The sequence below is a fragment of the Fusarium oxysporum genome, chromosome 14, assembly GCF_000149955.1.
Source record: "Fusarium oxysporum f. sp. lycopersici 4287 chromosome 14, whole genome shotgun sequence".
Lineage (NCBI taxonomy): Eukaryota > Fungi > Ascomycota > Sordariomycetes > Hypocreales > Nectriaceae > Fusarium > Fusarium oxysporum.
The window spans coordinates 1,377,471-1,404,983 of record NC_030999.1 but is presented as its reverse complement, the minus strand read 5'-3'; the positions used below and the strand labels follow the sequence as shown (position 1 = coordinate 1,404,983).

Sequence of the window (27,513 nt, the reverse complement as noted above, 5' to 3'; positions counted from 1 at the left end):
GCCTAGCTTGAGCTCTTGCGGAAGGAAAAGAGTATTCTTTTCAGAGATGACCGTGGTACTGTCATACATTGAGGATGGTGTGTGGTCTTGACCTGAAGCACCAGGTTGCGACGATTCGGATGCAGGCGATACTCTGATTGTGTTGCGAGTTCGCATGGTGGAAGGTGGGGCTCGTCGTGACGTCATCTTGAGTTGAAGTTAAAGTTTGGTTCTTTGATTCAGAAGAGAAACCCGGTGTTTGCTAACCCGGGCTCATAACCTGTTGTTTATATTGCGCAGTAGTGCTGGGTGAAAATGTATTTTTATGAAACTTGGTTGTTCATTATTGAGCTGAGAGTTATTCTCGGGTTTATATCTCTAGATGATTGTATCTAGGACTTTGAACTTTAAATCTAGGACTTTCAGACTAACAGTCTGAATCCTGAAGGGAAGGGGATTCCCGGATTTTCCAACAAATCTTCTAAACGGATTACAGTTTTATCTACGGTAATTATCTCATCTGGTTCAACGTTATGAACGCTACGGCATCGGTGGTCTTGAGCGGAACCCCATACAACTTTGCGTGAGTAGCTTGTAATTCCAATTCCTGCAACTAGTACTAAGCGTCGCTATAGGGCGTCAAAGGTTGGGCTGTCTTATCTCTCTCCTCTGGTAGGGACTCTGCTGGCGTGAGTATTTCCCATACGTCCCAGCTAGAAAACAGATGCTAACCCACAGCGAAGAGCTCTTTACACTGGACGATTTAGCGACTGGTTCACCATCCGACTCGCTCGCCGCAACCAAGGTGTTATGGAAGCCGAACAGAGACTGTGGCCGTTCCTGCTCTGTGTCATCCTTATCCCTGCATCCCTCATCCTCTGGGGCGTTGGTGCGGCCCATAACATCCACTGGTTCGGTCTCCTTGTTGCCATGTGCGGGCTCGGATTCATCAATGCCGTCGGTATTACTTTAAGTGTCAATTACCTGATTGATTCATACTACCATATCAGTGGCGATGCTCTGTCTACTGTTATGATTATTCGCAATTCTATGGCTTTCGGAATGGGCTATGCGTAAGTCTCTTTTACGCGCTGTGAGGCTGACACTTGAGCTGATTGATCTTGATAGAATCACGCCATGGTTCGAGAATATGGGTTTCCAAAACTGCTTTCTGGTCGCCGCATTTGTTGGCATGTTAGTTGCCGCGTCGTTTCTGGCCATAGTGAAATATGGAAAGCGGCTACGTGCCCGCAGTACAGAGGCCTACTGGAAGCTTGTTGATTCTGATGTGGTCAGCAGCCACTAATCTGGAATCCTCTCCGGCCTGTGGTGCTATGACAGTGTAAACCAGTCAAATTCTTCTCTCAAGTGGAATACGGTCTAGTAAAGGAACAGCGGGAGTGATCAATGATGGTATGAGTTGGTACATATGGTGTTGTGATGTGGATTCAGTGGTTCTTGTTGTAGTCAGTGTTTTCCGTTATCGACTGTTTCTCATGCAACTTATTGGTAGAACACATTCTTTTGCTCTTCGCTTGTCATCGTGAGGACCCAATCTCAATTCAGAATCAATCAGGAGCTTTGGGGTGTCCTCGGCTCAAAAGTGCGACACCGCAACTATTGGAGTTTACCGGTAATTCGTGTTCGCCCCATCCAAGACCCAGGCGTGGATAATTTGAAGTAACAGCTGTCCGTCATGAGGCAGACGAACTTCTTGGCTCATACTATCTATTTCCTCATTTGTTTTCCCAACTATGTAATCCCCACTGTCTACATCTATGATCAAGTTGGCAATGTGTCCATCAACTTCTGGGTGGCCTTGGGAGCTCAAGATTCGACCAGATCTTGATACTAGGATCTCATTATCCGCTGCCAGTGGAAGCAAGTCCGCCGCTATCTTTGAAACCATTCTCTTATGAGACTACATGATACTCTGGCATCAAATCTTTTAGCAAAACAACAACTCTTTCGTCCCTGGGTGACCGAAACTGACAAGTAAACCGCCGTTGGCGGCAGTTTTTTTCCATTTGGCGAATGCTTCTTTTCCAGTTTCGTTCAAATAAACCGGCTTCACGCCGACCTAAATGGATATGTTAGTACATGGCTAGTCACTACAATAAGAAGAGTTGAGAAGAATAAACTTGTGTCAGGAAGCTTCAAGATTGTATACTTACACAGGTTCCTTCGCCACTGAGATTACCAACTTGGCCTCCTAGAGCTTTCTTAATAGCAAGATGCCCCCAGCAAATCCCCACGATCTTGGCCAACGTTTGCTCATGGGCTACACGTAAGAACTTGAAAGTCTCTCCGATCCATAGTGGCAGACTTTCAACCGCTAGGCTATGAGGTCCTCCGGACAAGACGATCAATTGGTAGGCTTTTGGATTGGGAAACGAATCACCTCGAGGGGAAATAAAAACATCAACTTGTGCGTTCTGAAATATGTTGTTCAAGTTACCAGTAAGGGCATTGGCCATCTCTAGGGCTCGTTTATCCTCCTTGTCGTAATTTTGTAGAAGCGCAATCCTGTTGACCAGCGACATCGTAGAATATTTGACTGCAAGAGCTTGAAATAGTAATAGCTCAAAGTATGTATGCGGTGGCGTGAAAAGGAAAGACAAGAGGTGGGAGAAAGGCCAGACTAAGGGCTGCTTAAGGAATCAAATGATTATCGCCTTGTGTTGTGTTGATGATGTACGACCTTGGCCTATCGATCGTTCGCCGGCTCGGATGGTCCGGATGGGCCGTACCCCGCTTTCCAGGTCTCTGCCGGACCGGTCAAGTCTGTTGTTACTAGTTTGAGGTGTCCAGTTCAAACTACCTTAAAGTTGTGTGAGAATCTGAGAGATGATTCCGGAATCAACCCGATCAGCTGCCCCACAAAACTACAATGACGGCAACACCACTAATTCCCACCCACGATTAGAGAGCGGTCTTGCTACATGTGTCCCCCTCAATGACCTGCCGAAGGAGATTGAGGCTTCAACTTCTATCTTGAACTCGAAAAGGTGCCAGTTATTAGCATTGGCAAGTGTTCACCAGCGGTGGAGAAATACCCACGGTCAAACTAACCTTAAAGATGTAAGTTAGAGCTCAAACCATTGGGAATATGCAGTGGGACTCTGCTACTTTGGCCGGGAGGTCATGTTCATCTCGTGTGAACTAGCCAATTATTACGTGCGACTTGTGGTAACAAAGACCTGGCCTAGCAGAGGTGCTTTTAGGTTTCATCAGATCTATAAAACTTGACCGAAGTAATTTTTAACGATTAGCCGTCCCCTTTTCATCGTCCTGGTATATGACCCAATTACCAGCTGCTGATGGAATACATTTATGGAAGGTAGCCAAACACTTGGATTGACGTCTTTCGATTTGCATTAGGGCTAAAAATAGCTCGAATTGGATAAGCCGCAGTTACAATAACCCAGACGGCAGGATACTCGAACAAATCACTTCAGATTTTACTCCTTAGTCAGTGATTCCAGGTAGCCAAAAATGACCTCAGGGAGTACAAACGACCTGAAGCATGGTTGGTTTGAGAAGAGCTATGATCAGAATGCACGTAGCAAACGATAATTCCTACTACGTCAGGGGCCAATGGCAAATTCCTCTAGCCCTAGATAAGCAGGGTTCTCCTGATGCGCGATCATGAGACCTTGATGGAAGAGAGAAGGAGCCTGGAGGGGGGCGTTATCAAGTTCCCCGCGACCGCGGAAGAATTTGTAAGACGGCTGGGCGCTTGTCCACTATCGGCCCGTCCACGGTCCGGAGTACAACCAGCATCATACTAGAGTACCAGCCGGACTAGTCTAGCAAAGCAGCCCAGGGGTATGACAAGAACAAACTGTTCATGACGAGCGCAGTCGCGTTTGCCAACAAATATAGATGAGAGCTTATTATAACAGAAGTAATTACATTTCATTAGTTCAGGCATGGTACTCTTTGGACTTGACGTCCTGACTTGAGCAAAATCTTCGTAGTTTCTGGCTCAACATAGTAGAACTGGCCTGTCATTGACGGTGTCTAGCCCATGAAGGAAAACCTTGGCCTAACTCACCCACCATCGGTTTCTTAGGAATTTCTCGTAGCAGTTATCGTCTCTCCAACTACAAATACAGGCCTGGTGCTGGTATAATTGTTCACATCGGCCATGATTTCCTGAATATCTGGGCCATCCATAGCTTCCATATGTAAAACCTTCCTCTGATTTCCAAATGTATGTTATGTTATGTTATGTTATGTATATTTTTCGTCCGGGGGGGCCATCAGCCCCGAAAAGTCTCCTAAGGGAGCACAGGACGTGCTGAGCTAAACTATCTACAATCGCTGCCATACTGATCCTCGCTCAGGTCATCTGCAAGGCCTCTTGCGTCGGAGCCGTATACATGCTCGAGCGTTTTCTGTACTCATCCCCCCAAGAGGCACCTCTCTACTCGTAGCCAGCTCTACAGTAGTTGTCGGTGAAGCACGTCCCATGGACATCAATACAGTTGATCTCAGCAGAGCTTCCCTCCGGCAACGCTTCTATCTAGTTCATCCAGCATATCATCGGCACAAAGGCGCTTTACTTTCAAGAGGTCATCCCGTCAGCGGGAACTATTCCTCTCCAGCCTAGAATTCTCTTGCACAGATAGATCAAGTAGCTTTCCATACCCTAAGGCAGGAAGTCCATGATCCCCTAAGATCGCCAGTAGCTGCAACCCTAGAACCGTGCATCCTTAGGGAAAACCCTTGCAGGAGAAAACCCCAAGGAGGCTAGAACGCTGCTCTGTGGACGAGGTAGTCGCCTCATTCCACGGTCTCCAGGTAAGCTCTGTACCATTTCGACCCAGCGGTTTTGTCTAGTGGTCTCAGCCAGTGAGACAAATTGTCGAAGCCCAGTCGTGTTCCGGGCAGCAGCCGAGGCTGCAAAGAAGAAGAGGTTCTCTGGGCAGTACACGACTGCAGAGATCGGTCAAGCAGCTTCCGAGCTGCAAAAAGGGCAACGAATCGTGTGGGGTCCGTGCGTCAAGGTCGAGGGCACCAGAGGGCCCAGAAAGTCGAGCAGCCGAAGACTGTTTGTGTTGTTCGGGCAGCCAAAGCTGCAGAGGTCGGTCGGGGCAGCGATAAACTGCAGGCGGAGGTGAGAGTGAGGGTGAGGGCACGATGACCCTCGATGTCAAGCAGCAAGATGCTGCGAATGTCGTCTGGGCAGCCGAGGCTGCAGAAGTCGGTCGTACGGGAAGTCGAGGGGCACAGAGGCCGGAATATCGCAGGCTCGCGAAGCCGAAATGTCGAGGTGAGAAGAAGTCGTAGATAAGACAAATGAAATGGTGCCCGGAGGCGATGTCAAGAGCTCGCGAAGCTCAGTGCCGTTGAAAACACTTGTCACGAAGAAAGGTCAACTCTCTGAATCCCTTTCTTCCAGCAGCTGTTAGGGTCCCGCTAGTCCCGCAGCTGCTTTGTTGCCATTTTGGCCTGTAAAAATTTTCTGCCCTAGCAGAACGCTAACAGCGGGTGCCAAGGAAAAAAATTTTACAGGAGAGAGTTGTCCGGAGCCGGAACATACGGATAATCCGGTGTATCTAGGGTAGCTGCTCTCCATTCAGATATATTAGATGTACAGACGTTGTATTTGAATTGATTGATCTGGCAAAATTCCATATCTGATTTGAATTGATTGATTTGATTGATATATCTGATTGTTAATCTGATCTGACGGCAGCCCTGGCCGGCGCGTCCTGATACACGCTAGATCGAAGGCCTTTTCACAATATCATATCTCGGCTTACCCACGTCTAATATCACGCTACCCCGACAGTGACTCAATGGGCTCTCTGTCTAAAAGTGGCCCTTGAAGCCATCGCCGGTCATCACCCTCTTTTGCATACTGCTTTTGGTGGTCTCATTCATCGGCAAACTCCAATCGCTTCCCATACCCTTCCTCTCTGATCTAGGACCACAGGAAAGGCAGTATGGAAATAATTATGGAAGCGGAAGGAGAGAGACACAACTTAAAAAACCGGATAATGTTATCATCAGCGGCCTTGTATTCTTTGGGAGAAAGGATGAGCGTCGTGCATGTATTGCTACATTCAGGTAAGTGCTTACAGTACTCGGGTAAGGTCTAGAGACCGATCCCCGTGCTTTCCTTTCCAACGTAGGTGCCCGTGCGTCAAGCATGGGGGGTACGGTCACTAGGGGGCGGGTGATTCTGGCCCAACTAATCAATGCCCGAAGATTCGATAACACATGCTCTCGACCTCCTTGAGAGCCAAGATCGAACCAAGGAGTTGAATTGACATATAAAAACGATGACGCCGCCTCGGAATCGAAGTCTTCAAGATAGGCGTCGCTTTTATCATCGCCACACCGCTAGGCTTCAACTGACTTTTTTGGTAACATATGCGTGCGCGGCGCCGGGCACTTATCAGATGGTAGTTGTGTAATCACATACGATTTCCCGAAATTACTCCGCAAAACGACCCCGCGATAAGTTCTGCTTATCTTATCTACATTGGGCTCTGACACTGGCAAGCCTAAGCTTCGTCTTCTTCATTCACAGACCGTGAATCACGGTCCGTGATGAAAGCCCATAAACATAAACATTGCATTTTCATCTTTGCTGTTCATTCTTTTCTTTCCTTTATCCTTTTTTTTCCCCCTTAGATGACCTCACTCGAAGCATCTTCTCTTTTTTCCTGGCAACGTTTTGGACTTTCTTGGGAGCGAAAGGTAAGTCGCTTGACAAGCATTAGCTCTCACCTGCGTGCGCGCTTGACCAGCGTGACTGATTTTATATAGGTAGCTCAAGATATGCCGTCTTGGTTATTATCCGACGAGGCAGCCATCCGCATTTGAACCTCGTCTGGAGGAACCTTGGATAACGGACGAAGAGACTTAGCCTTTATAAGTTGTGACAAGTTCTGGGCGCCTTTTGAATGACTTCCTAACCCAAGGAAGACGGCAGCAGCGAGTCAGAATCCCTATACCAGGGCCAGAAACCGACCCACTACCTTCCTCCTCTCCGCCTCAATCAGCACGGGAGCAATCGTCACCCACAAAGGCCGAGTTTCAATCTGCCCATAAGCTTGCTCGAGACGTGATTGGGACGGATCGGAAGCTTACCCTGAGCTCGCTCGGTCATACGAGCGAGTACGCCACTGGCGAGGGAAATGAGGTTACTCGCTGATGAAACAAAAATGGGTTCATTGTGTTGTTATATGTTCTAAGTTACATGTGCCTGAGAGGAGCACAGCTCCTTAAATAGTATCCACATCCTAGCCACCAGTAGGTCGGACCACCTTAGCCACACTGTCTCAACACTCCCACTCGAGCTGCTGTTGGGCTTGATGTGCACGCCTGTCGAGCCTCGTTAAAACCCCAAAAACACCTTCGTGGGTGAAAACTGCAGGGAAAGAGCTATCTCGGCATGGGCGCTCAGGATCTCTTAATGGTCTCGTGCAATCTTGGGGCAGTGGGTCTTCTTCTGTCCGCAGAAGATCTCCTTCCAAGTTCATTTTTGCACCTTTCCTCTGAGTCCGATGCAATCCTGAACTTGTTGGTCTTCTTGTCCACAGAAGATCTCCCACTGAAGCCCATCTTTGCACGGTCTCGCAAGCTTTCTTGGGACTGCAGGTCTTCTTCTGCCCACAGAAGATCTCCTGCCTATGCCCATCTCTGCAGGTCTTGCGATCTTGTGATTGCAGGTCTTCTATCCGCAGAAGATCTCCTGCCTACATCCGTCTCTGCAGGTCTTGAAATCTTTCTTGAAATTGCAGTTCTCCTGTCCATGATAGGTCTCCCACTTCAGTCCATCTTTGCACGTTCCTCACGCTAGGCACAACCTTGAGATCGTGGCTTTCCTTCTACTTGCTTAGAAGCTCTCCCACTCTACCTCATCTTTGCGCCTTCTTCGCGTTTCCGTGCAATCTTAGATCTGTGGGTCTCCTGTCTGTCCATGGCAGGTCTCCTGTTTTGGTTCATCTCTGCACCTTCTCATGGTCGTCGTTCTTTGAGACCTAGTGCTTTTCTAAACTGTAGGAAACGATCCTTTGGTAAAGCCTTTGTTAGGCCGTCGGCCACTTGTTTGCCTGTTGGAATGTACTGGAACTCAACGGTTCCATCATTGACTTTCTCTCTGCAGTAATGATGCTGAATATCAATGTGCTTGGTTCTTGTATGGAACTGCGGATTCTTCGACATCGCGATTGCTCCTTGGTTGTCCCCGAAGATTACAGTTGTCTTTAGTTCTGGAACCTCCCTGTATTCTTTCAATAGCTCTTGGAGCAGGCCTCGCAGCCAGACTGCTTCCTTTGCGGCTGCGGTTTGCCCCATGTATTCTGCTTCACATGAGGACAGGGCCACAGTTCTTTGTCTCTTCGAGCTCCAACTGATAGCGCCCGTACCAAGGTTGAACACATATCCAGACGTTGATCTTCGAGTCTCCAGGTCTCCCGCCCAATCCGAGTCGGTGTAGCCGAGAAGAGGTTGCAGTTCACCCTGGTACACCAGTTCCAGATTTTGCGATCCCTTGAGGTATCGAAAGATACGCTTGACAGCTGTTTGATGCTCATTGGTTGGGTTCCCTAGGTGTCGACTGCATAAGGAGACAGCAAAGGCAATGTCGGGTCTCGTCCCAAGCATGAGATACATCAGGGATCCAATCGCCTTGGCATACCATTCTTTGAGTTCGTCGGTTGCCTTGTAGCCTGAGTCTGGTTCTCCGAACTTGCTTGTCGAAACTGGTGTGGCATTGGGGGCGCACTGGTCCAGTCCAAAGTCTCTAAGTACTTTCTCTAGGTAGGTTGTCTGCGACAAGAAAATCGATCGGGTTGCTCTGTCTCTTCTCAGCGACATGCCTAGGTAATATTTGCATGGACCCAGGTCCGTCATCTTGAACTTGTTGCACAGAGCTTGTTTGACCGCCACGATCTCGTCCTTGGAGGGCCCGGCAATAAGTAGATCGTCCACATAGACCGCAATGAACGTGTGACCTTTCACAAAGACTCCCATATCCGAAAGCAAAGGCTTGAACCCTAGGGTCGCGAGGAATGTCGAGAGAGTCTCGTACCACACCCTTGGTGCTTGCTTCAGTCCATACAAGGCTCTCAAGAGCTTGCAGACTCTCCCACTTCCATCGTCGAATCCTTCCGGTTGCTGGACGTATATCTCCTCGTTTACGAGGCCATAGAGGAATGCTGTCTTGACATCCATTTGTTCCAGTTCCAAATCAAGCGCTGCCGCAATGGCGAATATCATCTTGTAGCTCATCGGCTTGACAACAGAGGCGAAGGTTTCGTTGAAGTCAATTCCTTCCCTTTGCTCGAATCCTCTCACAACAAAGCGAGCTTTGTGCCGCAGAACTTGCCCATTTTCTCCTCTTTTGAGCTTGAACACCCATTTGCCTCGAAGGACCTTTCGTCCTGGGGGAAGAGTGGCTAAGGTCCAGACACCATTCTCGACCAGAGACTTGTGTTCATCCTTCAGTCCTCCCCACCAGAGTTTTCCATGTACACCCTGCGTGGCTTCCCTGAAGGTTCTTGGTTCGGACTGATCGATGTCGCGAGCGACTAGGTACAGTTGTTCTGCAACTGTTGCTAGGAAGGCGAAGTTTGTGCTGGCCAGTATGTATCTCGATGGCAGCTGTCCCCTGGTCGATCTTTCCGGCAGCCGAGACTCTGCATGCTCCTCTGTTTCTTCCGACGACACTTCGCGCTCGTCTGTGGCAACATGGATACTCGATCTGGTTGACTCTTGGTCTGGATCCCATCCTGTATCTCCCACCAGGAGCTCATCCGGCGTCGTGTCTCCACGGCCTGTTTCCCCGCTTCTGTTCGCCTCTCTCGACGCGATCGGAAGGGGCGACGGCTCTAGAACGATGGCATTCTCCACATCGCTATCCCCTTCTCTGACTACTCGTCGTCGTTGCGATGGCCTCCGGTCACTCGTTTGATGCGTGAGATTGCCAAGTGTTGGTTCGATGTTTTTGATGTTTTCAGAGAAGACAACATTATTAGACACAAAGACTCGTCCCCTTTCGTCAAGAAGTATATAGTTCGTACTGCCCTGATAGCCGAGAAGCTGGCAGGGAATGCTCTTTGACTGCATCTTTTTTCGTTTAGAGGATGGAAGCAGAGCCCATCCTCGTGAGCCAAGAACTCGCAGATGGCTGAGGTCGGGAACATCTCCATACCAGGCTTGGTAAGGAGTAGTGGAAATGCTCGCCGTAGGACAGAGATTTCGGATGCGGTTTACTGCCTTGAGGAAGTACGGCCACCATTTCAAAGCGAGTCCGGATTTGATCAGTGTCGGTGTGAGTTTTTCCAGGATGATTCGATTGAGAACTTCAGCAAATCCATTTTGTTCGTGTTGTTCAGTTGCTGTATAGGAAAGTTTAATTCCTCTGTCCCGGCAGAACCTGGTCAGGACGTGGCTTCGATTTTCTCCCCCTCGATCAAGATGCAGGAAGTGGCATCGTCTTTCCGGTCTTTCGAACTGTTCCAATAGATGTTGGAAACATTCTTCAAAATCTGACCTTTCTTTGACTGGATACACCCAGGACATTTGCGTAAAGTCATCAATAAAGCAGGCCCAATACCGGCTCCCGTCTACTCCCACTTCTGGGAATGGTCCGGCAATATCCGCATGAATACACTCCAGAGGGTAAGTGCCTTTCTTGATCGGTCGAATGTGAGGACATTCCCTGAGTTTGCCTTGCACACAGGCCCCACATGGGTTTGATGTAGAATTATCCGGTCGAATTCCAGTAAACATATTCATCAGTCTCTTGATATTCCTCTCTCCTAAATGTGCGAGTCGCTCGTGCCAAAGGTGAAGTCGAGGATCTCCCACCGAAAAGGAGGCCAAAGCGGTTTGAAAATGATCTTCCTCAGCTTCGTCAACCACGTAGACACCTGAGATTCTTGTCGCAGTGAGGACGACTTTTCCCTTGTTTGTGACCACTGCCTTTCCATTTCGGAAGACAACCTCTGCCCCCTTCTTCTCTAGTGCTGACACGGACAAGAGGTTAGAGTGTCCTTCTGGAACATATAGAGCGCTATCAAGAGTAACGTTCTGCGACCCCTTGGGCCCTTGCACACGGAGGCAGTACGTTCCACATCCTCCTGGCATGACCTTTACGTCCGCAATACCATTGATCGGGAGACCGTGGTACTTGTGAAGTGATGTAAAGTTCTCCTGTCGACAAAAGATATGCAATGAGGCCCCACTGTCCAAAACGTGGATACGTTCGAGGGCCTGAGTTCGGAGAGATGCGTGAAGACTAGAAGGTCCGATTGATGAGCCAATCAATCCAAGGTGGCCTTGGAAGTCATTTTGCCAGAGAGCCAGTCGAGCTTGATCAGGTTGAAGGTATGCAGGAGTCGCCTGCGTGGCAGATTCCAGTTCATCAGTCGTCTTCTCCCTTTCTTTCTCCCGACTCTGCATTTTCCGTTGTCGTCTGTCGTAACCAGCTTTACTACGCTCTCTTCTGAGTTCGGGGTGAAGCTTCCAGCAAGTTGACTTGTCATGCCCTTTTCTTCCACAGTATCCGCAGCATGACACATCTTGAGCCATCATGGCTCTATGTGCAATCTTGGCCGTAGCGCTTCTTTGTCTGTCCTCCTCCTGAGATACAGCAAAGATGGCGGTTTCGAACGTGACGGCCTCTTTGAGAACAACGTCGCGATTGTTTGGATCTCGGATAGGAAGAATATTATGGTTCTGATTGAAGGCAGTGAGAAACACTTCATAGTCCGGACCAAGTCCACAAAGGAACTTATTGACAAAATGCGGTTCCCCGATCTGGCAGGTTTCGTCCATCTCCAAGAGTTCAGCCCTGACTTGACGAAGCTTATTTGCGTATTCCATGACTGAATCGCAAGACTCAAGGGTGAGTTCTTGATACCTGCGGTCGAGCTCTTGGAAGATGGCGCTTCCGACGGGCCGATATCGGGTTTCAAGGTGGTTGATCATTCCCTGAGCCGTCGAGATCCCCGTGGTAAACACTCGGGCGTTATAACCGAGACGACTTCGAATGGCACCGCATGCTCGATCTTGGCGGCTCCTCCAGGCCTCAATCTGGGTTGCAAGGTCGTTACCTTCTGTTGGTGGTTGAGAATTCCTGGTCAGAAGGTCTCCATATCCACACATGTCCAGAAGGTCGAGCATTTCTCTCTTCCAGGTTAGCCACTGGCTGGTTTGCTCCAGCTTTGGAATGGTGCCGGGACTGCCCACGAGGTTGAGCGGTTCCTTGGGGAGTGACATTGTGGGGTTCTCGAGAAGCCGGTGGTAGGAGAGTATAGCAAACGGCCGATTTTGCCTAGTTTTGCATTGGGCTCTGGGAAGCCCTCTTGCTTTCGTCAAGAGATCATAGCTATGTCTGCTGCAATGGCATTTATTGTAGAGGTTGTCTGCTTCGTCTTCCAAGGGGAACGAAATTGACTGCAACTCTCCCGCCGACCCAGAAAAGGGGTGGTGGTCTGATTCCGACTCTCTAACAGACCACTTTCAGGCGATCTTGGCCTATGTCGGCCTGAGTGGGCTGACATTCGTCTCTGCAATCTCGAAGTCAGGCCACTACTCCTATCGTGGCCTGTTTGACAATTCGTAAGCCAGGCTGCAGTCTGAGAATCTATCAATGGTTTGAAGTCAATGATTAGAATTCAGTAACTTGAATGGAGGGATCAAAGGCTCCTTCTGGCGATATTTCTAGACCTGTCTTGTCAGCTGATTCATAAACTCTGCAAAATATGCGAAGGAGATAGCTCCAGGTTAAGCTGAATGTGCATGCGCAGTGGAAGGAAGTCTTTCGACTTCTGTGCCAGCAATGAGAGGTTGAAAGGAGACAGGAAACACTCAGCTTTAGAATTAGAGAAAACAGTGCCCTCCGGGCTCATAACCTGATGAAACAAAAATGGGTTCATTGTGTTGTTATATGTTCTAAGTTACATGTGCCTGAGAGGAGCACAGCTCCTTAAATAGTATCCACATCCTAGCCACCAGTAGGTCGGACCACCTTAGCCACACTGTCTCAACACATCTCACCTACAGCGGCACAGGTGCTCCCAGCCTACAAACAGTACACGAGAATTGAACGTCCGCAAGAAACTCAAGAAATCCAGGACTTTCTCGATGGACCTGACACGGACTTGATGCACCATAGCACTCATTTCCTGATGGATGAGTACGGCGAGACTCTGGGCGAGCTTTGGGGTGCGTTGGCATCTGTCAAGCACTATCCCCGTCCCATTCCCAGAAATGATGGGACACCTGAAGCCAAAAGAGCCCGACGTGGAGTAGTTCATACCGGATATGTGCACTCGGCCGGTATTCAAGTCTCATCCAGCAATCCTGAAGACCGCAATCATTCATCACCTGGCGGCAGCGAAGGATCTACTGGCTACACCGAAACAAAGCCCACTCAAGAGCTCCCCGCCGAGGATAACGCCTTGCATCTGATCAATCGCGTGTTGCGCCACCTGCTGTACTACACACAGCCTCTTAACGCGTCACCTGTACTCGACCTCCGCCAGAAATGTCGCATGGTCTCACAGATTTCCGAGTTGAAGAAGCAGTTCGTTGCTGTTGACGACGGCGGGTTAATCCTCAGAGTCGAGGGGGGTGTATCTACCGGGCCTCATATTGCGATTGCACTGCTTGAGGCCAAACGGCGCCTTGTGGTTGATGATAACAAGCCCAGGATCTCGGATGAGTGCTTGGCGCAGATGACTTGCGAGGCAATCCTGGCTAGAGCCATACCTGCTGAGGAACAGCTCGGAAATGAACGGTATGTATCTATCCTTCGAGTCAAACTCGGAAAGTAGTCACTAACTAAAGCAGAACCATCGTTCTTAATGCCACGAGCCATTACGTGTGCTTCTTGGAGTTCAATGTGACCAAGGCTTACATGCGTAGGTTGATGGCCGGCCAGTTACCATCTGAGTCACTGAAGGTCACGGCAACCCACTGGTTTGATCTAAGTGCTGTTGAAGGGAGACGAGGCGTTTTGAACAACATTCGGGGCTTGCTAGGAATGGCGATGGATCGTCAGCCACAGCAGGATGTCATCAGTGACAGTGAGGGTGTTGAGGACTAGTGATTCTCCTGCTGGGTTCTTTGTAGTTAAACCTTTCTGTGCACTGCTATCAAAGCAGTTCTTTAAATAACTAGACAGTTTGCGGAGGTAATTGGAAGTATAGAACCCTTGATGCTGCCATAAAGTCAAAGCCGGAGGACCCGTTATACACTGCTCGAAGCTGAATGATGGGGGAGTCTGGAGAGATAAGATAAGCGAGGGTCGTAGATCCAACTAAGGTGACGAGTATCCTCGAATCTTCGTGCCTCAGCGGAGAGACATAATTCCGTTCCCGCCCTCGCTAAACTCTTGTCGCGTGTGCCAAAGAATTAAATCATCATTGCAACAACACTCATTCTCATTCTACACTCTCTGCGATGCGCGGGAAATGGCCGACACGATGCCGATAACAAAGTCTCTACATAGACTGTGCGTCGAGAACCCGCGATTCCTCGTTCAACCTTTATTCTGGACTCCCAAGCACCTCCAAGTGCTTCGCTGCCATTTCCAGCACCTCGACTCAACCGTCCTCCCTCCCTCCCTCCCACCATCACCACCGCTCTCGCCCAGCAGCGACACCAAGCCAGATGACAGAGAGCATTACATAAAACAGCTGCTCAACGGTCGATTCGCCTCTGCCAAGTTCGCCTGCTTTGCCTTGCTGATCCAACCTCATGGCGTGATTGACGGCAACGCTCGACCTCACTTCTTCTACAACAGGCTCGGAGTCCATACGCCAGAGTGCGAAACCTTCAAGATAGGCGACGCATACAATCTTCAGCAGCGGCCGATTGTCGGCCACTTTCTGTACGAGAAACTTGTCGAGCAGCGACGACGAGCCCTCAAGCCTAAGCGTCATCCCGTGGAGGGCGCCTCCAATGTTCCCGGCGAGAGAATCTACCAGCGCCGATTGCGCGACTTGACTCCTGCGTTGTGGTTTGAGGACCCATACTTGGTCTGCGTTCTGCTGTCCCTGGCTCAACTACAGTGGTGCTGTCGAAAGACGACGCCAGAAGCCTTCTTCGTACGCCAAACCACATTCCCTTGTTCGTTGCCCCACTGACAGTCAATTCCATAGGTCCGATTGCTAGTAACAAACGCCTCCGACCAAATGAACGCACACGTCTTCCGCGCCGATATCCCCTCCAAACTCCTCCACGCGCTCGACAACCCGCTCGACGATATGGACGGCCTTGTCTGGCCAGCGATACAGCACGTCCAGGTCCCATTCGAACCACACGGGAGCTTCTCGGAACGGGTGGCGGGACAATTACTCGCTGGTCTCAAGACACGCGCTCTCGAAGAGTCGCCGCGTGGAGAGAAGCGCAAGCGTGATGAGATGGATGTCGCGGGGGAAGGGAAGAGCGTCAAGAGCTGGGATGCGACTGTTCAGCCTGCTGCGGTGCCTGGCTGATGGTTCTGTCGCGTCCAGCGCAATTGATATTAAGGTGGAAGAGCTGGCGTTGGTGATCCTGTCGCGGTCCAACAAGTCCCCAACATGAATATAACCGCCGATGTAGCGTACGAAGCATGACACAGCCCCACCGACACGGAATCGGGGCTTTTCGTACGCCCTAGAGCGACAAACATAATATGTGCATAGTAACAGTAAGTTCAGCGGTGCAGAGATCGCAGACGTGCCTTGACTGACCGAGCAGCAGACATATGCAATGCATCCTTCCACATCACCGCTCAACCCGCATAACTATTTGTAGTCATTGACGACAGAGTTTCCGCCATCTCATGCCATGCGCGTGGATGTAGGCCGTCGATAGCGACTGGGAATGGAGGGTGGATATTTAGAGCTGATTGTCCAAGAGGGATTAAATATTTGCATGCATAACATGCTGTCACCAAATTGACAGGAGATAATTAAAATACACTGAAGTATATAACGATTAGCCCTGTTCGGGTAAAAGCGGCAGCTCAAAAAAGTAGATCGAACAGTTTAGTTTGATGAGTCCGACTATATTGGTTATGGGCCAGGATCAAGCCGCCTATTGATGACACTTGTGTGTGGTTTCTTGAAGTGCCCGAATATGTCCAGTGGCTTGAGAGTCAGTCATCATCCCTCCTCTGGATATCCGGCGACCACTCTTCCTGACCCGCAGCCAATTACATGAACAGATCCTGAAGGTTCAGTTAGAATCGTCGATACACCAGGCCGGAAATCCGGTGGGACCCACAAAACTCTACGTCCGTCAGGTCCACCCGCTGTAATCCATGTGTTGTCGTGGTTGATCCCGAAGCCTAATCTGACATCCACTTCTCCTTGACCCTCTGGGCTACCCAGCTTTAGTTCGCGCTCGCTCGAATACGACGTACTACTGTACAGAAAACCAAGACTGAAACGGCCTGCACTCGTGACAAAAACCGAATCATTCTCAAGAAAATAAAAGACGTTGGCAATTCGGCTCGCATCAAAGCTCTTAACGTTGATGCCCGTCGCCACGTTCCATATCTTGACGGTCTTATCATATGATCCCGACGCGATGAGTGTGCCATCCTTCGAAAAAACCACAGAGCTGACCGACTGCATATGACCCTCAAGAGTCCGTTCCTCTTCACCCGTTGCCACATTCCATATCTTGGCAGTCTTATCAGGTGAAGCGGATGCGATGAGCTTTCCGTCCTTCGAAAAGACCATAGACCTGACCCAACTCGTATGACCCTCAAGTGTTTGTAAAACTGCATTCCAGTTGGAGTCCACGTTTGAGAGTAAGGAGATCCACCTGGGAAGATAACGTTGGAATGTCTGTCGCATAATGCTCTGCTTTGGCGCAAACACAAGTGCTGACGCGTAGAGCTGAAGGGGTGCAGTGTCGATTATCCAACAACAGTTGAGCACGAACCGTTTCGCATCACGCAAAAAGGTAACAACTTGGGCACCTTTTTCAGGCTAAAAAAACGTCTCTCAGCAGATCCCTAGAACGCATAAGGCGAATGTCTTACATCGACTATGCTCTGCAACTCGTCTATGAATCCGATGCACTCTGATATCCTTCCAATCAGGCTCAACGCTTCTAGCCAATGGAGAAAGTGGAGCTCAAGGAATTCGTGTGCTTGGTCTCCATCTCGAACCCTCTCTTGGCTGTCCTTGAAATGATAGACCCAATAAAGGCAGGCGTACTGAGCCTCCGGAGGCAGGCAACTGTTAATAACCTTCTTGTCGATGTCCGACCGTGCAACTCCGGGCGTGCGCCGGCCGCATATATCTCTTTTGAGACAACCATTATCCAGGAGCAGCTGAAGGCACCTAATTGCCAACTTCTGTGTCTCCTTTTCAACAACCCAGGATTGGTCCGTCTTGTGCTTATCGCGATTGATCAGGAAGTCCCGAAACGACAGATGAAGTGGCTTAATAGGAGCATTCTTTTCAGACGGGATGTGGAGGACTGAAGGGAGCAGGCCCACCATATGGCGAATTCTTTTTTCGTTAATATCAAGAATACGGGCGAGACATGCAGCTGTCGATAAGTGTCGCACTGAGCGTGCTTAAAGGGTTAGAGTGAATATGATGAGCAGCAGCAAATGTGTTGATTGATGTCTTAAGTTATCTCTTGTGCGGGGCATTCCATCCCGCACAGTTACTTAAAGCATATAGCTAGATTACTAATGCCTACCCTGCGACAGGGCGTCAATAGGTGCGCACCTGGATGCGCACGTAAGTGTCACGTGTTGCGCACCCGGTGCGTCTGTAAGGGAGTTATGTAAGCCCAACACCCTTGTAGCTACCCCTTTCCCGTTGATAAAGAGCCTCACTTCGCCGCGCAACGATCTACTCAAATCATCTCTCCTAGAATGAATCCAGTTACAGCTACTCGTCAATTTTCTGATGACTGCCTGCCTCCTGAACGCGAGTATGGCTCTCGGGAAGCCCTACACGCCGCGATCAATGCATGGGCAGCTCCCAGGGGCTATGCGTTTGTCACTGGGAAGTCGAAGAAAACAGAGAGCGGCAGACGAATTGTTTTCTTCAGCTGTGACCGTGGAGGAGCACCTCCAAAGGCCTCGGGCGTACGGCAACGGTCAACTACAACACGGCGTACAGGGTGTCAATTCTCAGTCCTTGCGAAGGAGGCCTTGGATAAGACAACGTGGCGCCTTACACACCGTCCTGGCAGCGAGTTTGCCCATCACAACCACGAGCCAAGCACAAGCATGTCTGCACATCCAGTCCATCGTCAACTATCCAATGCAGATAGGTCAACTATTAACAACCTTGCAAACGCTGGTGTAGCACCGAAAGAGATCAGGTCCTACCTACGTCAGAACACAGAGTCTCATGCCACCCAGCAAGACATCTACAACTGCATTGCACAAGGCAAACGAGACCAGAAGAAGGGCCAGAGCACAATCCAAGCTCTTGCTAATGAGCTTGAGGCTGAGGGTTTCTGGAGTCGAATACGCTTCGACGAGGATGGTCGGGTTACAGCTGTGTTGTTTGCCCACCCAGAGTCGCTAACATACCTTAAGTCATACCCGGATATACTTATATTGGACTGCACATATAAGACAAACAAGTATAGGATGCCTCTTCTCGATATCGTCGGTGTTGATGCCTGTCAACGATCATTCTGCATCGCCTTCGCCTTCCTCAGCGGCGAGGAGGAGAAGGACTACATCTGGGCGTTAGATCGGCTACGTTCAATGTACGAAGCCTGTAGCGCAAGGCTGCCATCTGTGATCCTTACAGACCGCTGTCTGGCCTGCATGAATGCGGTATCTCATTGTTTCCCGGCTGCAGTATCGCTTCTATGCCTTTGGCATGCCAACAAGGCAGTCCTGCGTTACTGCCAGCCAAGCTTTATGCGTCATAACGATGCGGCTCAAAAGCCTCAAGGCCACCAAGAGTGGAAGGACTTCTACGGAAGATGGCATGAGCTCGTGGCATCGGCAAATGAGGAGACATTTGAAGACAGGCTTCAGCAGCTCAAAGAGCGCTATGCTTCAGCTCACGCCCGGGAGGTCGCCTACATCATCGAAACATGGCTTGACCTCTACAAAACAAAGCTCGTGAAAGCTTGGGTTGATCGGTATCTTCACTTTGAGAATGTGGTTACATCTCGAGGCGAGGGTATTCATCAGCTCATCAAGGTGTACCTTGATACTTCCCAGCTAGATCTCTTTGAGGCCTGGAGGGCTATCAAGCTGGCGATACTTAACCAAGTAGCTGAGCTCCGAGCAAACCAGGCGAAGCAGCAAATCCGAACACCCATAGAACTCTCAGGGAGTCTATACAGCATCATACGAGGCTGGGTATCTCACGAGGCATTGCGGAAGGTTGAGGCGCAGAGAAAGCGGCTCCAACAGGACAGACTCCCTGCCTGCACAGGAGTCTTCTCAGCAACGCTTGGGCTCCCTTGCGCTCACACAATTGAGCCTCTTCTACAACAAGCCCAGCCGCTTCAACTACACCACTTCCATACGCATTGGCATCTTCAACGAGAAGGAAACCCTCAATTGCTCATAGAGCCCCGCCGTCAGTTCGATCAGGTGCCAGCTACGTCAACATTGCCGAAGACTAGCACTCAGCGCGAGCCATGTGCATTTGAGATCGTCGAACAAGCATCACAGACGAGAGCCAACCCCAAATGTTCAAGATGTCATACACAGGGCCACAGGATGAGCTCAAAGGCATGCCCATTGCGATATGCGCATCTTGTATCTCCCTCAGCTTCTACAGCGCCCCCAAATACGCTGCCGCCATCGACTACACCAAGTTCGGCTCAACAGCCAGTTCCCGATCCATCCTTATGCTCAATTTTGCCACAGCAGCAGGTAGCGCCGCCAGCGGCACTATGTGATCAAGAGATGGTGCCGTCCCCGCCAGATATAATAGCACTGCCATCCTCATCAGCGGATGTACCTCCACCACCAGATATGCCGCCATCGGTACCAGCGTCTGGGCCAGACATACGCTATGATGACCCTCGTGCTATATATGATCGATATATTGCAGCACGGATGGCATGGTATAACAAGCTGCCTCGAGGTAGCTTAAAGACTAACCAGGAATATCGAAAGGCAATGGGCCTCCCTCAACGCTACGATAAGACAAGTTACAGCTGGTGTTTGGATTATAAGCAGATGGGTAAGCGATGCACATCAACGATACCTGGACGGGAGTGGACTAAGGAGGAGATGATGGCGTACTTGGATTGGACCAGGGTAGAAGATGAACGTGTGGAGAGGCAAGTCGCCCAGGAGATGGGCGACAACCCTCTGGCGAACAGGCGAACAGGCATGAAGGAGATTTGGAAGAGGGTTGAGCAGGACATGATCGACCAACAAGCTCTGTACTCGAACGATAAACTGGCTGAAGACTGTATCATAGTTACTGCTTAGATTATTATTAACGCCTACATTACTTATATCCCAATTATGGCACCGTGAGAAAAAATCTGTATAGCAGAGCAGTTCGTCATCTAGAGATTAGAAGCAATACAATAAAATACAATAGGCTGGCTGGCATACAAGGGTGTTGGGCTTACATAACTCCCTTACAGACGCACCGGGTGCGCAACACGTGACACTTACGTGCGCATCCAGGTGCGCACCTATTGGCGCCCCCTGCGACATGTTATGATGACCTGGATCGAGACCAGGCGGTCACCCGTGGCAGAACCTTGGGCCCCATTTTTAACGGGAACTGTCAAAGCTGTTGCGCGCGACTTCAGCGGATCGGAGCAGCACTCCAACGGATCACCAGTGATTCATGGGAATTATCAGCGATTCCTATGGCACCCCCTCCAATCCAGTCGAGAAGCATAGATATATATACACTCATTTTCACTCTTAAGTAGTAAGTCCAGTGTAACACACTTAGTATATAAGACATTCATTTAGCACTTTCCTAGATAGATAGTGTGACAGCTATCAATGTACAATTTTACTATTACTACATCATGACTTATAATGCTTAATATAACGTCATAACCCATTAGATTATACACTCCTAAGTCTGGGACCTACTGTAGATATAGGTTAGACCCGACCATCACAGAAAGGTTATGTTTTTAGTCAATACCGGCAATCTAGCCATATAACTGTGCCCTCCTTTTTCTTGCTGTGGTTCTCTTGCTTCGTATTGGCTCAGGAGTGCTTCGTTGCTTCCTCTTACGTGTGGGAGTAGGGGAAGTAGGATCGAGTTGGTCATCCAACATTTGCTTTGTGTCTGAACCATCTTCCGTACAATCGCTATCTGAATCGCCAGTTAGCTCAAGGAAGAGGTTTAGAAGGGACAAGCCATACCCGAACTCTGGAATTGGAAGCACTGGATTAACGTCAATTGTGGTTGGAGTCAGTGGTGTATGCTTTTCTCTAGGGCAGGCTGGTGGTTTGGTCGCCTCGCAATCTGACTGCTTTGATGGCAGTGTCGGGGAAGCAGCTTTCCTTTGCGGAGACTGCTTTTGACCGCGGATTGGAGACGAGAATGGGTTTCTGCTTGCAACGCCCCCAGGGCCAGCTGGTCGTGGTGGCGTAGGCGACTCACTGACAGGATTCGACGATGTGGGCATGTATGTATTATGTGTAGACAGGGTACTCTGTCGAGCGAATTCCCAATCGTCGGGGAGAATTACTAAGATCCGGACGGTGGAATCGACGACTTGAGGGCCTTGGATAAGGTCGCGGTTAAGGACCCCCAAGACGCGACCGCTGCATACAATCCACGACCCTTTAGGAAAGGGGTACACAGCTTGTCGCATCCACCCGAGTAGAGAATGCCATGGTTGTCGCTCTACGGGGAAGAGGAGGAGGACGTGGCATACGTGTACGCCTTTGTGAGGAGGGCGGTCGTTTTCTGGCACTAAGTAAGAACCTAGCTTTATGAACACCGAAGTCTTGCTCAGCGGCTCTGGCCAGACATCCTCCTTGATATGGAAGGTATCTAGATCGACAGGGCCGGCAAGGGATATATGTACTGAAGAGTTTGGCCAGGGGGCAATTTCATCGCTACCATCGAGGAGTCGAGGGACAATACTGTGGGGTTGTAAGCATCGATAACTGGTATGAATACGACGTGAGAGGACGTACGGAGTCAAGCCGCCATCACGCGGTACCGTAGGACTTTCTAGGACTCAAGTCCTAGAAGGAACCAGTCGAAGATATAAGGCCTCAATAGTCCTTCGATTGCGACAGAATCAAGAAATATACACAATTCACCTTAATATCTGACAGAAAGTTATGAAGTGGTCAACTTGGGGCAGGTTTTTGAGAGACTTGGATCCAACGAGATATCTAAAGACCCTTGGAATGTCCTGGATATCAGAAATAGATTTCCAAACGTCCTTCCGATGTTGCTTGAACATGATAACTTTCGCTTGCTTCACGATGTCACGGAAGGTGGCCTGGCGAGTAAGTGGGCCCAAAGAGATTCCGCATCGACGGGCGAGGCACGGCGGCATAAAGACTTACTTGAAGGGGGTCTCATAGCCGAGGCTGGGAGTCATACTGGCTTTCATATCGACGCTCATGGATTTGACACTTAAATAACACTCCAGGAAGGCAAGATGGTATTTATATGGTTTGCCAATACGTCGCGCCAAGACAGGGATGCTTGGAAGACGGATCCAACGTACAATAATGGTAAAGTCCGGTACGTGGCTGTGAGAGCAGGCCAAACCATCTTCATACCGGATGGAACTATACATGCAGTCTGCCGACTAGAAAACACTTGTTCTATTACGAGACATTTTCTGCCGTACTCCAACATCAAGAGTTGGTTAGAGATCATGAAGGAACAGTGGCTTCAACCCAAGACAACGAACGAGGAAGCGACGAAAAATATCTTTTGCGGCTGCTAAAACCTGCTTTTGAGATCATTAAGAGTCGGATACAGCGTGGCACTGTTGAGATATTTGAAGGGGTTGAGAACGCAAATAGCCTTGTCGTACTTATTAAGGTAAGACTACATCCTGACGTATGAACTGAAGTCGTTAACTAAGATGCAGAATTTTATTGATAATCTTCCGAGTTCAAAAAGAAAGAGGCAGTGACAAAGCGGCGAACTAAGTAGCTTCTGGAATGCTTAGGTAAAAGGGGAACCCGAGTAGGGAAGATCGGTAATCTGATGTTGGGTAACTCAGCGTTAGGGATGTAGCATTGACATAAGATTGCTACGTTCAACTAGTAAATTAAAGTATAAACTGATACCTATAGCGTCTGTGGAGTGACAAAGGTCTGGTATCGCAGCGAAGATGACATGCCGCACACCAACATGAGCCGACTGGAAGGTTTCAACCAGCGTATCCTGGACAGCTATCCAGGCCAGCTATATATTTTGAAGTCAACTTAGCAACATTCACCGAGTGTTCTCCGCCCCCGAGGATCCGGCTAAACCAAGTAAGGATAAGTTTCGAAATGTCGGCGGTGTTTGTGATGCGGTCTTGAGAATGCATTGGATCGCTCCTAAATTCCAGCAGAGGATATTCTGGCTGCAAGGCATTCTGGCTGCAAGACAGCGGGAAAAATACTGGAGGGCTTAGGTGATCCGTTATGGCCTGTTCAACCGACACATTCAGGGAGTTCGAGCCCGAACACTCTCTGCGTTAGCTCCGAGTTTCGAAAGGACATTAGAGCACCTGTAATTCACCCCAAGACAAGCCCATATTCCGATTTGACACTCAAGCCGTTGAGTTGGACATTCAACGTTCATTGATGTCGTGGACATGTATCCCTAATCAGACAAGTCATCTTAGGACCAATACGTCGAGAGTCGGTGACTGCCTAGGCAAGATGTGATCCTGACTTTGCCTTTTTTGTTAGGAAGCAAGGGGGCAAGAGACAGTGAGATGAATAAATTGCTGTTCATCCTGACATTCCAGATGAACGCGACAGCTTCTGCGAAAAGCATATTGGAGGTCAAACTTCCAAACAATCCGTTGACTAGGACCTTGCAAGTACACATGAACTGACGAAGCTCAAGGAGTTAGTCATTGCAGGGGCAAGCAACGGCAAAGTCTGGATAGCCCTAACAATTGTTCAAATTTGTGCTGAGATAGATTGAGTGCTGGGTCATTTGAATCAACTTTCAAACCCCCTGTCCCATATGCAAGGCTCTGGACCGACGCGCCCAGTGTCTTATTGAGCCTCTTCACGCTGACTCCAGAGCGCAAGGCTGTCGACTACAGAGAACAAGAGGAATATCCGAATCGACAGTTGCAGGCCGCATCAGGTTGAAAGGTTTCTATCCGACCCTGGGCACTCACTCTGCTCCTATTTTACAAGTAGCTTCGAAGTTCTCAAGACCGCCTTTTATTGATGGTGGTCCCGTATTTGCGGATCAGCCTAGATGGCACGTCAACCATGATGTTGGACACTAGGGCCCTGGAAGCATTACGGTGCACGTCAATTCTCAAGGAGTAGGCTGACGCGCAGGTACCTCAATGTGCACGACAGTCTCGTCGGGTCTGGCTTGTAATTCTTCAGTCAGCCATATCACTTGTGCCGCATATACTGTCCCACTTTATGCAACATCAGCTAGCAAATCGGCTTATTAACGATCTTTGCGTGCGTCAAGCGCGGTGGAAGCGGTGTACGACTGTCACCAAGAGACTCAGCCGAGCTACTAACCAAATTGCGATGGTTCTTTATCAATTATATCTAAATAAGGCTACTCGCCGAGCGTAGATTTCCCTTACCTGACACTAAAACGAATAGAGACGCAACACGTGGCCTAAGGCTTATCGTTCTCAGCCTGAGCATTTCGTTAATGCTTTGCCACTGGTGAACAAGCCGACAAGACGGCAGCAAAGCTTCCAACTAGTAACAAGGTTCAGAGAGAATATCGGTAAAGGTTTGGCTCTGACCGGACTGGTTAGGGAAATTCTTCGCTGGGGGCCTGTTGTTTGAAATATCAGGCGGCAGTGAGAATTGTATGCATGTGTACTTCTATACAAGGGGCTCTGGTCAGCCCAGCTTTGGTAGGTATACGGTACCAGCCGAATCATTTCGATCATGCAAAAGCCTCTTCCTCAGGCATGGTTGTTGAGTGGTCATAGCCGTCTCTGAGATTTTGCTCCTGACAAGATCGAGAAGGCTCTTGCCACAGTTGGCCCGATAACTTTCGCATGGTTATTGTATCTCGTAACTATACAGGCAATTGGGACCAGAAGGAAAAGTGGTACGCAGCCGAATATCGCCATGAGAAGATTCCTGATGATCTTATAGAGGAGTGCAAGAAAGCCTTTGCAGTCTGTCCCAAAGGTCGTCTGCCTGCCCTTCATCTGCCTCACAAGAACCATTTCATTCCCAAAAAGCTCGAGGTTGAGAAGAAGGACATGGATGAGTCGGCACTGAATCCATGAGTTCTGCGCAATGATAGGATTGCCAGGACAAGGTGGAAGAAGGATGATACCTTCTGGGTTCCTCGCGCTAACGTCATTACCAGTTTGAAGAACCGCTCATCTATGCTTCGGCAGAGAACAATGTCAAGGCTCGACTGTTCTCTGACCTGGTCCGTGGCGCGGTCGAGGAGTACTCATACGACGCGGAGCTGGCTGGCTTACAGAACAACATAAGTCTCGACTCACGCGGTCTGTTCTTGGATGCTAACGGCTACAATGATAAGCTGCCTGTGCTCTTGGAACAAGTCGTCACAACAATGCGAGACCTGGATATCAATGAAGACCGTTACGAGATTATCAAGGAGCGCTTGACCCGAGGGTACAGCAACTGGCAGCTACAATCCTCCTACCATCAGGATGGCGATTACACCAATTGGCTCAATACTCCCGAGCGGGGCTTATAGTAGAGGAGCTCGCAGCAGAGCTTTCGAGCGTCACATTCGAAGGTGTCAGACTGTTCCAAGAGCAGATGCTTGGACAAGTTTTGATCGAAGTGTACGTGCATGGTAACATGTACAGGGAGGATGCTCTTAAAGCAACCGACATGGTTGAGTCCATTATGAAGCCGCGAGTTTTGCCTAAAGCACAGTGGCCTATCTTACGGTCACTCATTGTGACCGAGAGTTCCAACTATGTCTTCAGAAAGACCATCAAGTATCCTGCCAATGTCAACCACTGCGTAGAGACTTGGTTTTATGTCGGTAGTAGAGAGGATCGCGATGTTCGAACCAAGACTCGACTTCTGGATCAGATGCTCCATGAGCCAGCCTTTGATCAGCTCCGGACTAAGGAGCAACTCGGTTACGTCGTCTTGAGCGGATGTCGATACTTTTCGACGACTTATGGTTTCCACAGAGTTCCTTGACTCGCGTATCGAGGCTTTCCTCATGAGATATGCGGACACTCTGGAGAAGATGAGCAAGACTGAGTTTGAGGACCACAAGCGAAGTTTAATCGTCCGGCGTCTAGAGAAGCTTATAAAACTGGATCAGGAGTCCCAACAGAATTGGTCCGAAATCGAAAGCGAAGAATATGATTTCGAGTTTCGTAGGCCAAGAAAACATGCGGTCCAAGCTTGTGAATATACTATTCATTGGTAGCCCAACGCGATGCCGCCCGGATTAGACAGCTAACCAAAGCTGAAATCGTGGATTTCTTCAACCAGAAAAAAGCCGATGAGAAGCTCTCACCCGGGGATGCTATGAAGACGGCCGAGGAAATCACTGACGTTGGACTTTATAAGGCCGGTCTTGCTGCCAGCTCAGGAGCCAGATCCGTCAAGGACATTACCATATACAACCCCCCTTTCGACAGCCCCACCCTTTCGTCAAGCAAAAAAAAAATAGCACCACCAAAATTCGTCAACTTCACTTAACGTACGCGATAAGCGAGCGGCACAGACAAGCGAGCGGCACAGCATACTGTACAGCTAGAAATAACCTACCCTATAGGAATATACTTTTTAAATAAAATAGCTAAAAATCTAGAAAAATTATCTTTAAAGATAGTATAGTTAGCTTAATAAAGGGATATTTTTATAAGATTTTTCGCTATTTTATTTTATATAGAAAACCTTAAAATACAGTGTATTTTACAGTATAAATAGACTTTAAAGTTTATAGCTATGTAGAATCTTTTTTAAAAATTTAAAAAAGTTCATATAGCTTATTTTAAGACTTATATATAAGCTATTAGAATCTTAGCTATTTAAAGCCTAGTTTGAATTTTAAAGAATTATTTAAAAACCTGCCTTTAAGGTGATAAGTGGGGTGTGCCGCTCGCTTGTCTGTGCCGCTCGCTTATCGCATACGTTATACGAAATTTGGCCAGAATAAATAGCTACCTAAAAGAAGCTTCTTTTATTGATTATATAAATGAGTGGAGATAATTATTTTGACCTGTTGAGGATGTGCTGGGCACGCGATATATGCAAGTCATGCTATTGAAATATTTTCAATATGGTCACTAACCTCCTCACCGCTCTTTCTCGTGATTTTTGATCTTTACCCTCGACAACAGCAGAAAAATGCCTAAATCACGACTTAAATGGGAATATACAGAGGACGATATGGCTGACGCCATATTGGACATTACCGATCATGGTTTTTCACCCCCTCAAGCGGCCCAGAG

At 49.0% G+C, this 27,513-nt stretch overlaps 7 protein-coding genes across 10 annotated transcripts; 4 read left to right on the top strand and 3 right to left on the bottom strand.

Annotated features, from left to right (window-relative positions):
* Positions 1–436: 436 nt before the first annotated feature.
* On the top strand, positions 437–1,566 carry FOXG_16407 (serine/threonine kinase 16). Its single transcript, XM_018396429.1, has 4 exons — positions 437–562; positions 615–668; positions 723–1,052; positions 1,108–1,566. Exons 1-4 carry the CDS (start codon positions 513–515, stop codon positions 1,283–1,285), a joined length of 612 nt encoding a protein of 203 aa, XP_018257298.1. The 5' UTR covers positions 437–512; the 3' UTR covers positions 1,286–1,566.
* On the bottom strand, positions 1,422–2,801 carry FOXG_22495 (uncharacterized protein). Of its 4 annotated transcripts, XM_018402903.1 has the most exons (4): positions 2,438–2,788; positions 2,154–2,380; positions 1,973–2,059; positions 1,449–1,912 (listed from the first exon to the last, which is right to left on the bottom strand). In XM_018402903.1, the coding sequence occupies exons 1-4, from the start codon at positions 2,520–2,522 to the stop codon at positions 1,901–1,903; spliced, it is 411 nt and encodes a 136-aa protein (XP_018257297.1). In that variant the 5' UTR covers positions 2,523–2,788; the 3' UTR covers positions 1,449–1,900. The 4 variants fall into 4 exon arrangements, with proteins under 4 accessions (XP_018257295.1, XP_018257294.1, XP_018257297.1 ...); XM_018402901.1 differs by having other exon boundaries at positions 1,422–1,912; positions 2,154–2,801; XM_018402902.1 differs by having other exon boundaries at positions 1,449–2,059.
* Positions 2,802–12,976: 10,175 nt separating this feature from the next.
* FOXG_16406 (uncharacterized protein) lies at positions 12,977–14,237 on the top strand. The gene is made up of 2 exons (XM_018396428.1): positions 12,977–13,747; positions 13,801–14,237. Exons 1-2 carry the CDS (start codon positions 13,113–13,115, stop codon positions 14,054–14,056), a joined length of 891 nt encoding a protein of 296 aa, XP_018257293.1. The 5' UTR covers positions 12,977–13,112; the 3' UTR covers positions 14,057–14,237.
* A 186-nt stretch (positions 14,238–14,423) lies between these two features.
* Positions 14,424–15,923, top strand: FOXG_16405 (uncharacterized protein; the record flags this gene model as incomplete). Its single annotated transcript, XM_018396427.1, has 3 exons — positions 14,424–15,059; positions 15,114–15,643; positions 15,697–15,923. The coding sequence occupies 2 exons, from the start codon at positions 14,424–14,426 to the stop codon at positions 15,447–15,449; spliced, it is 972 nt and encodes a 323-aa protein (XP_018257292.1). The 3' UTR covers positions 15,450–15,643; positions 15,697–15,923.
* FOXG_16404 (uncharacterized protein) lies at positions 15,902–17,452 on the bottom strand (the record flags this gene model as incomplete). The annotated part of the gene is made up of 2 exons (XM_018396426.1): positions 15,902–16,934; positions 16,988–17,452. The coding sequence occupies 2 exons, from the start codon at positions 17,450–17,452 to the stop codon at positions 16,101–16,103; spliced, it is 1,299 nt and encodes a 432-aa protein (XP_018257291.1). The 3' UTR covers positions 15,902–16,100.
* Positions 17,453–21,072: 3,620 nt separating this feature from the next.
* On the bottom strand, positions 21,073–22,488 carry FOXG_22494 (uncharacterized protein; the record flags this gene model as incomplete). The annotated part of the gene is made up of 2 exons (XM_018402899.1): positions 21,073–22,018; positions 22,454–22,488. The coding sequence occupies 2 exons, from the start codon at positions 22,486–22,488 to the stop codon at positions 21,073–21,075; spliced, it is 981 nt and encodes a 326-aa protein (XP_018257290.1).
* A 2,430-nt stretch (positions 22,489–24,918) lies between these two features.
* Positions 24,919–26,758, top strand: FOXG_16401 (uncharacterized protein; the record flags this gene model as incomplete). Its single annotated transcript, XM_018396425.1, has 5 exons — positions 24,919–24,960; positions 25,428–25,702; positions 25,903–26,183; positions 26,239–26,430; positions 26,484–26,758. The coding sequence occupies 5 exons, from the start codon at positions 24,919–24,921 to the stop codon at positions 26,756–26,758; spliced, it is 1,065 nt and encodes a 354-aa protein (XP_018257289.1).
* Positions 26,759–27,513: the final 755 nt, after the last annotated feature.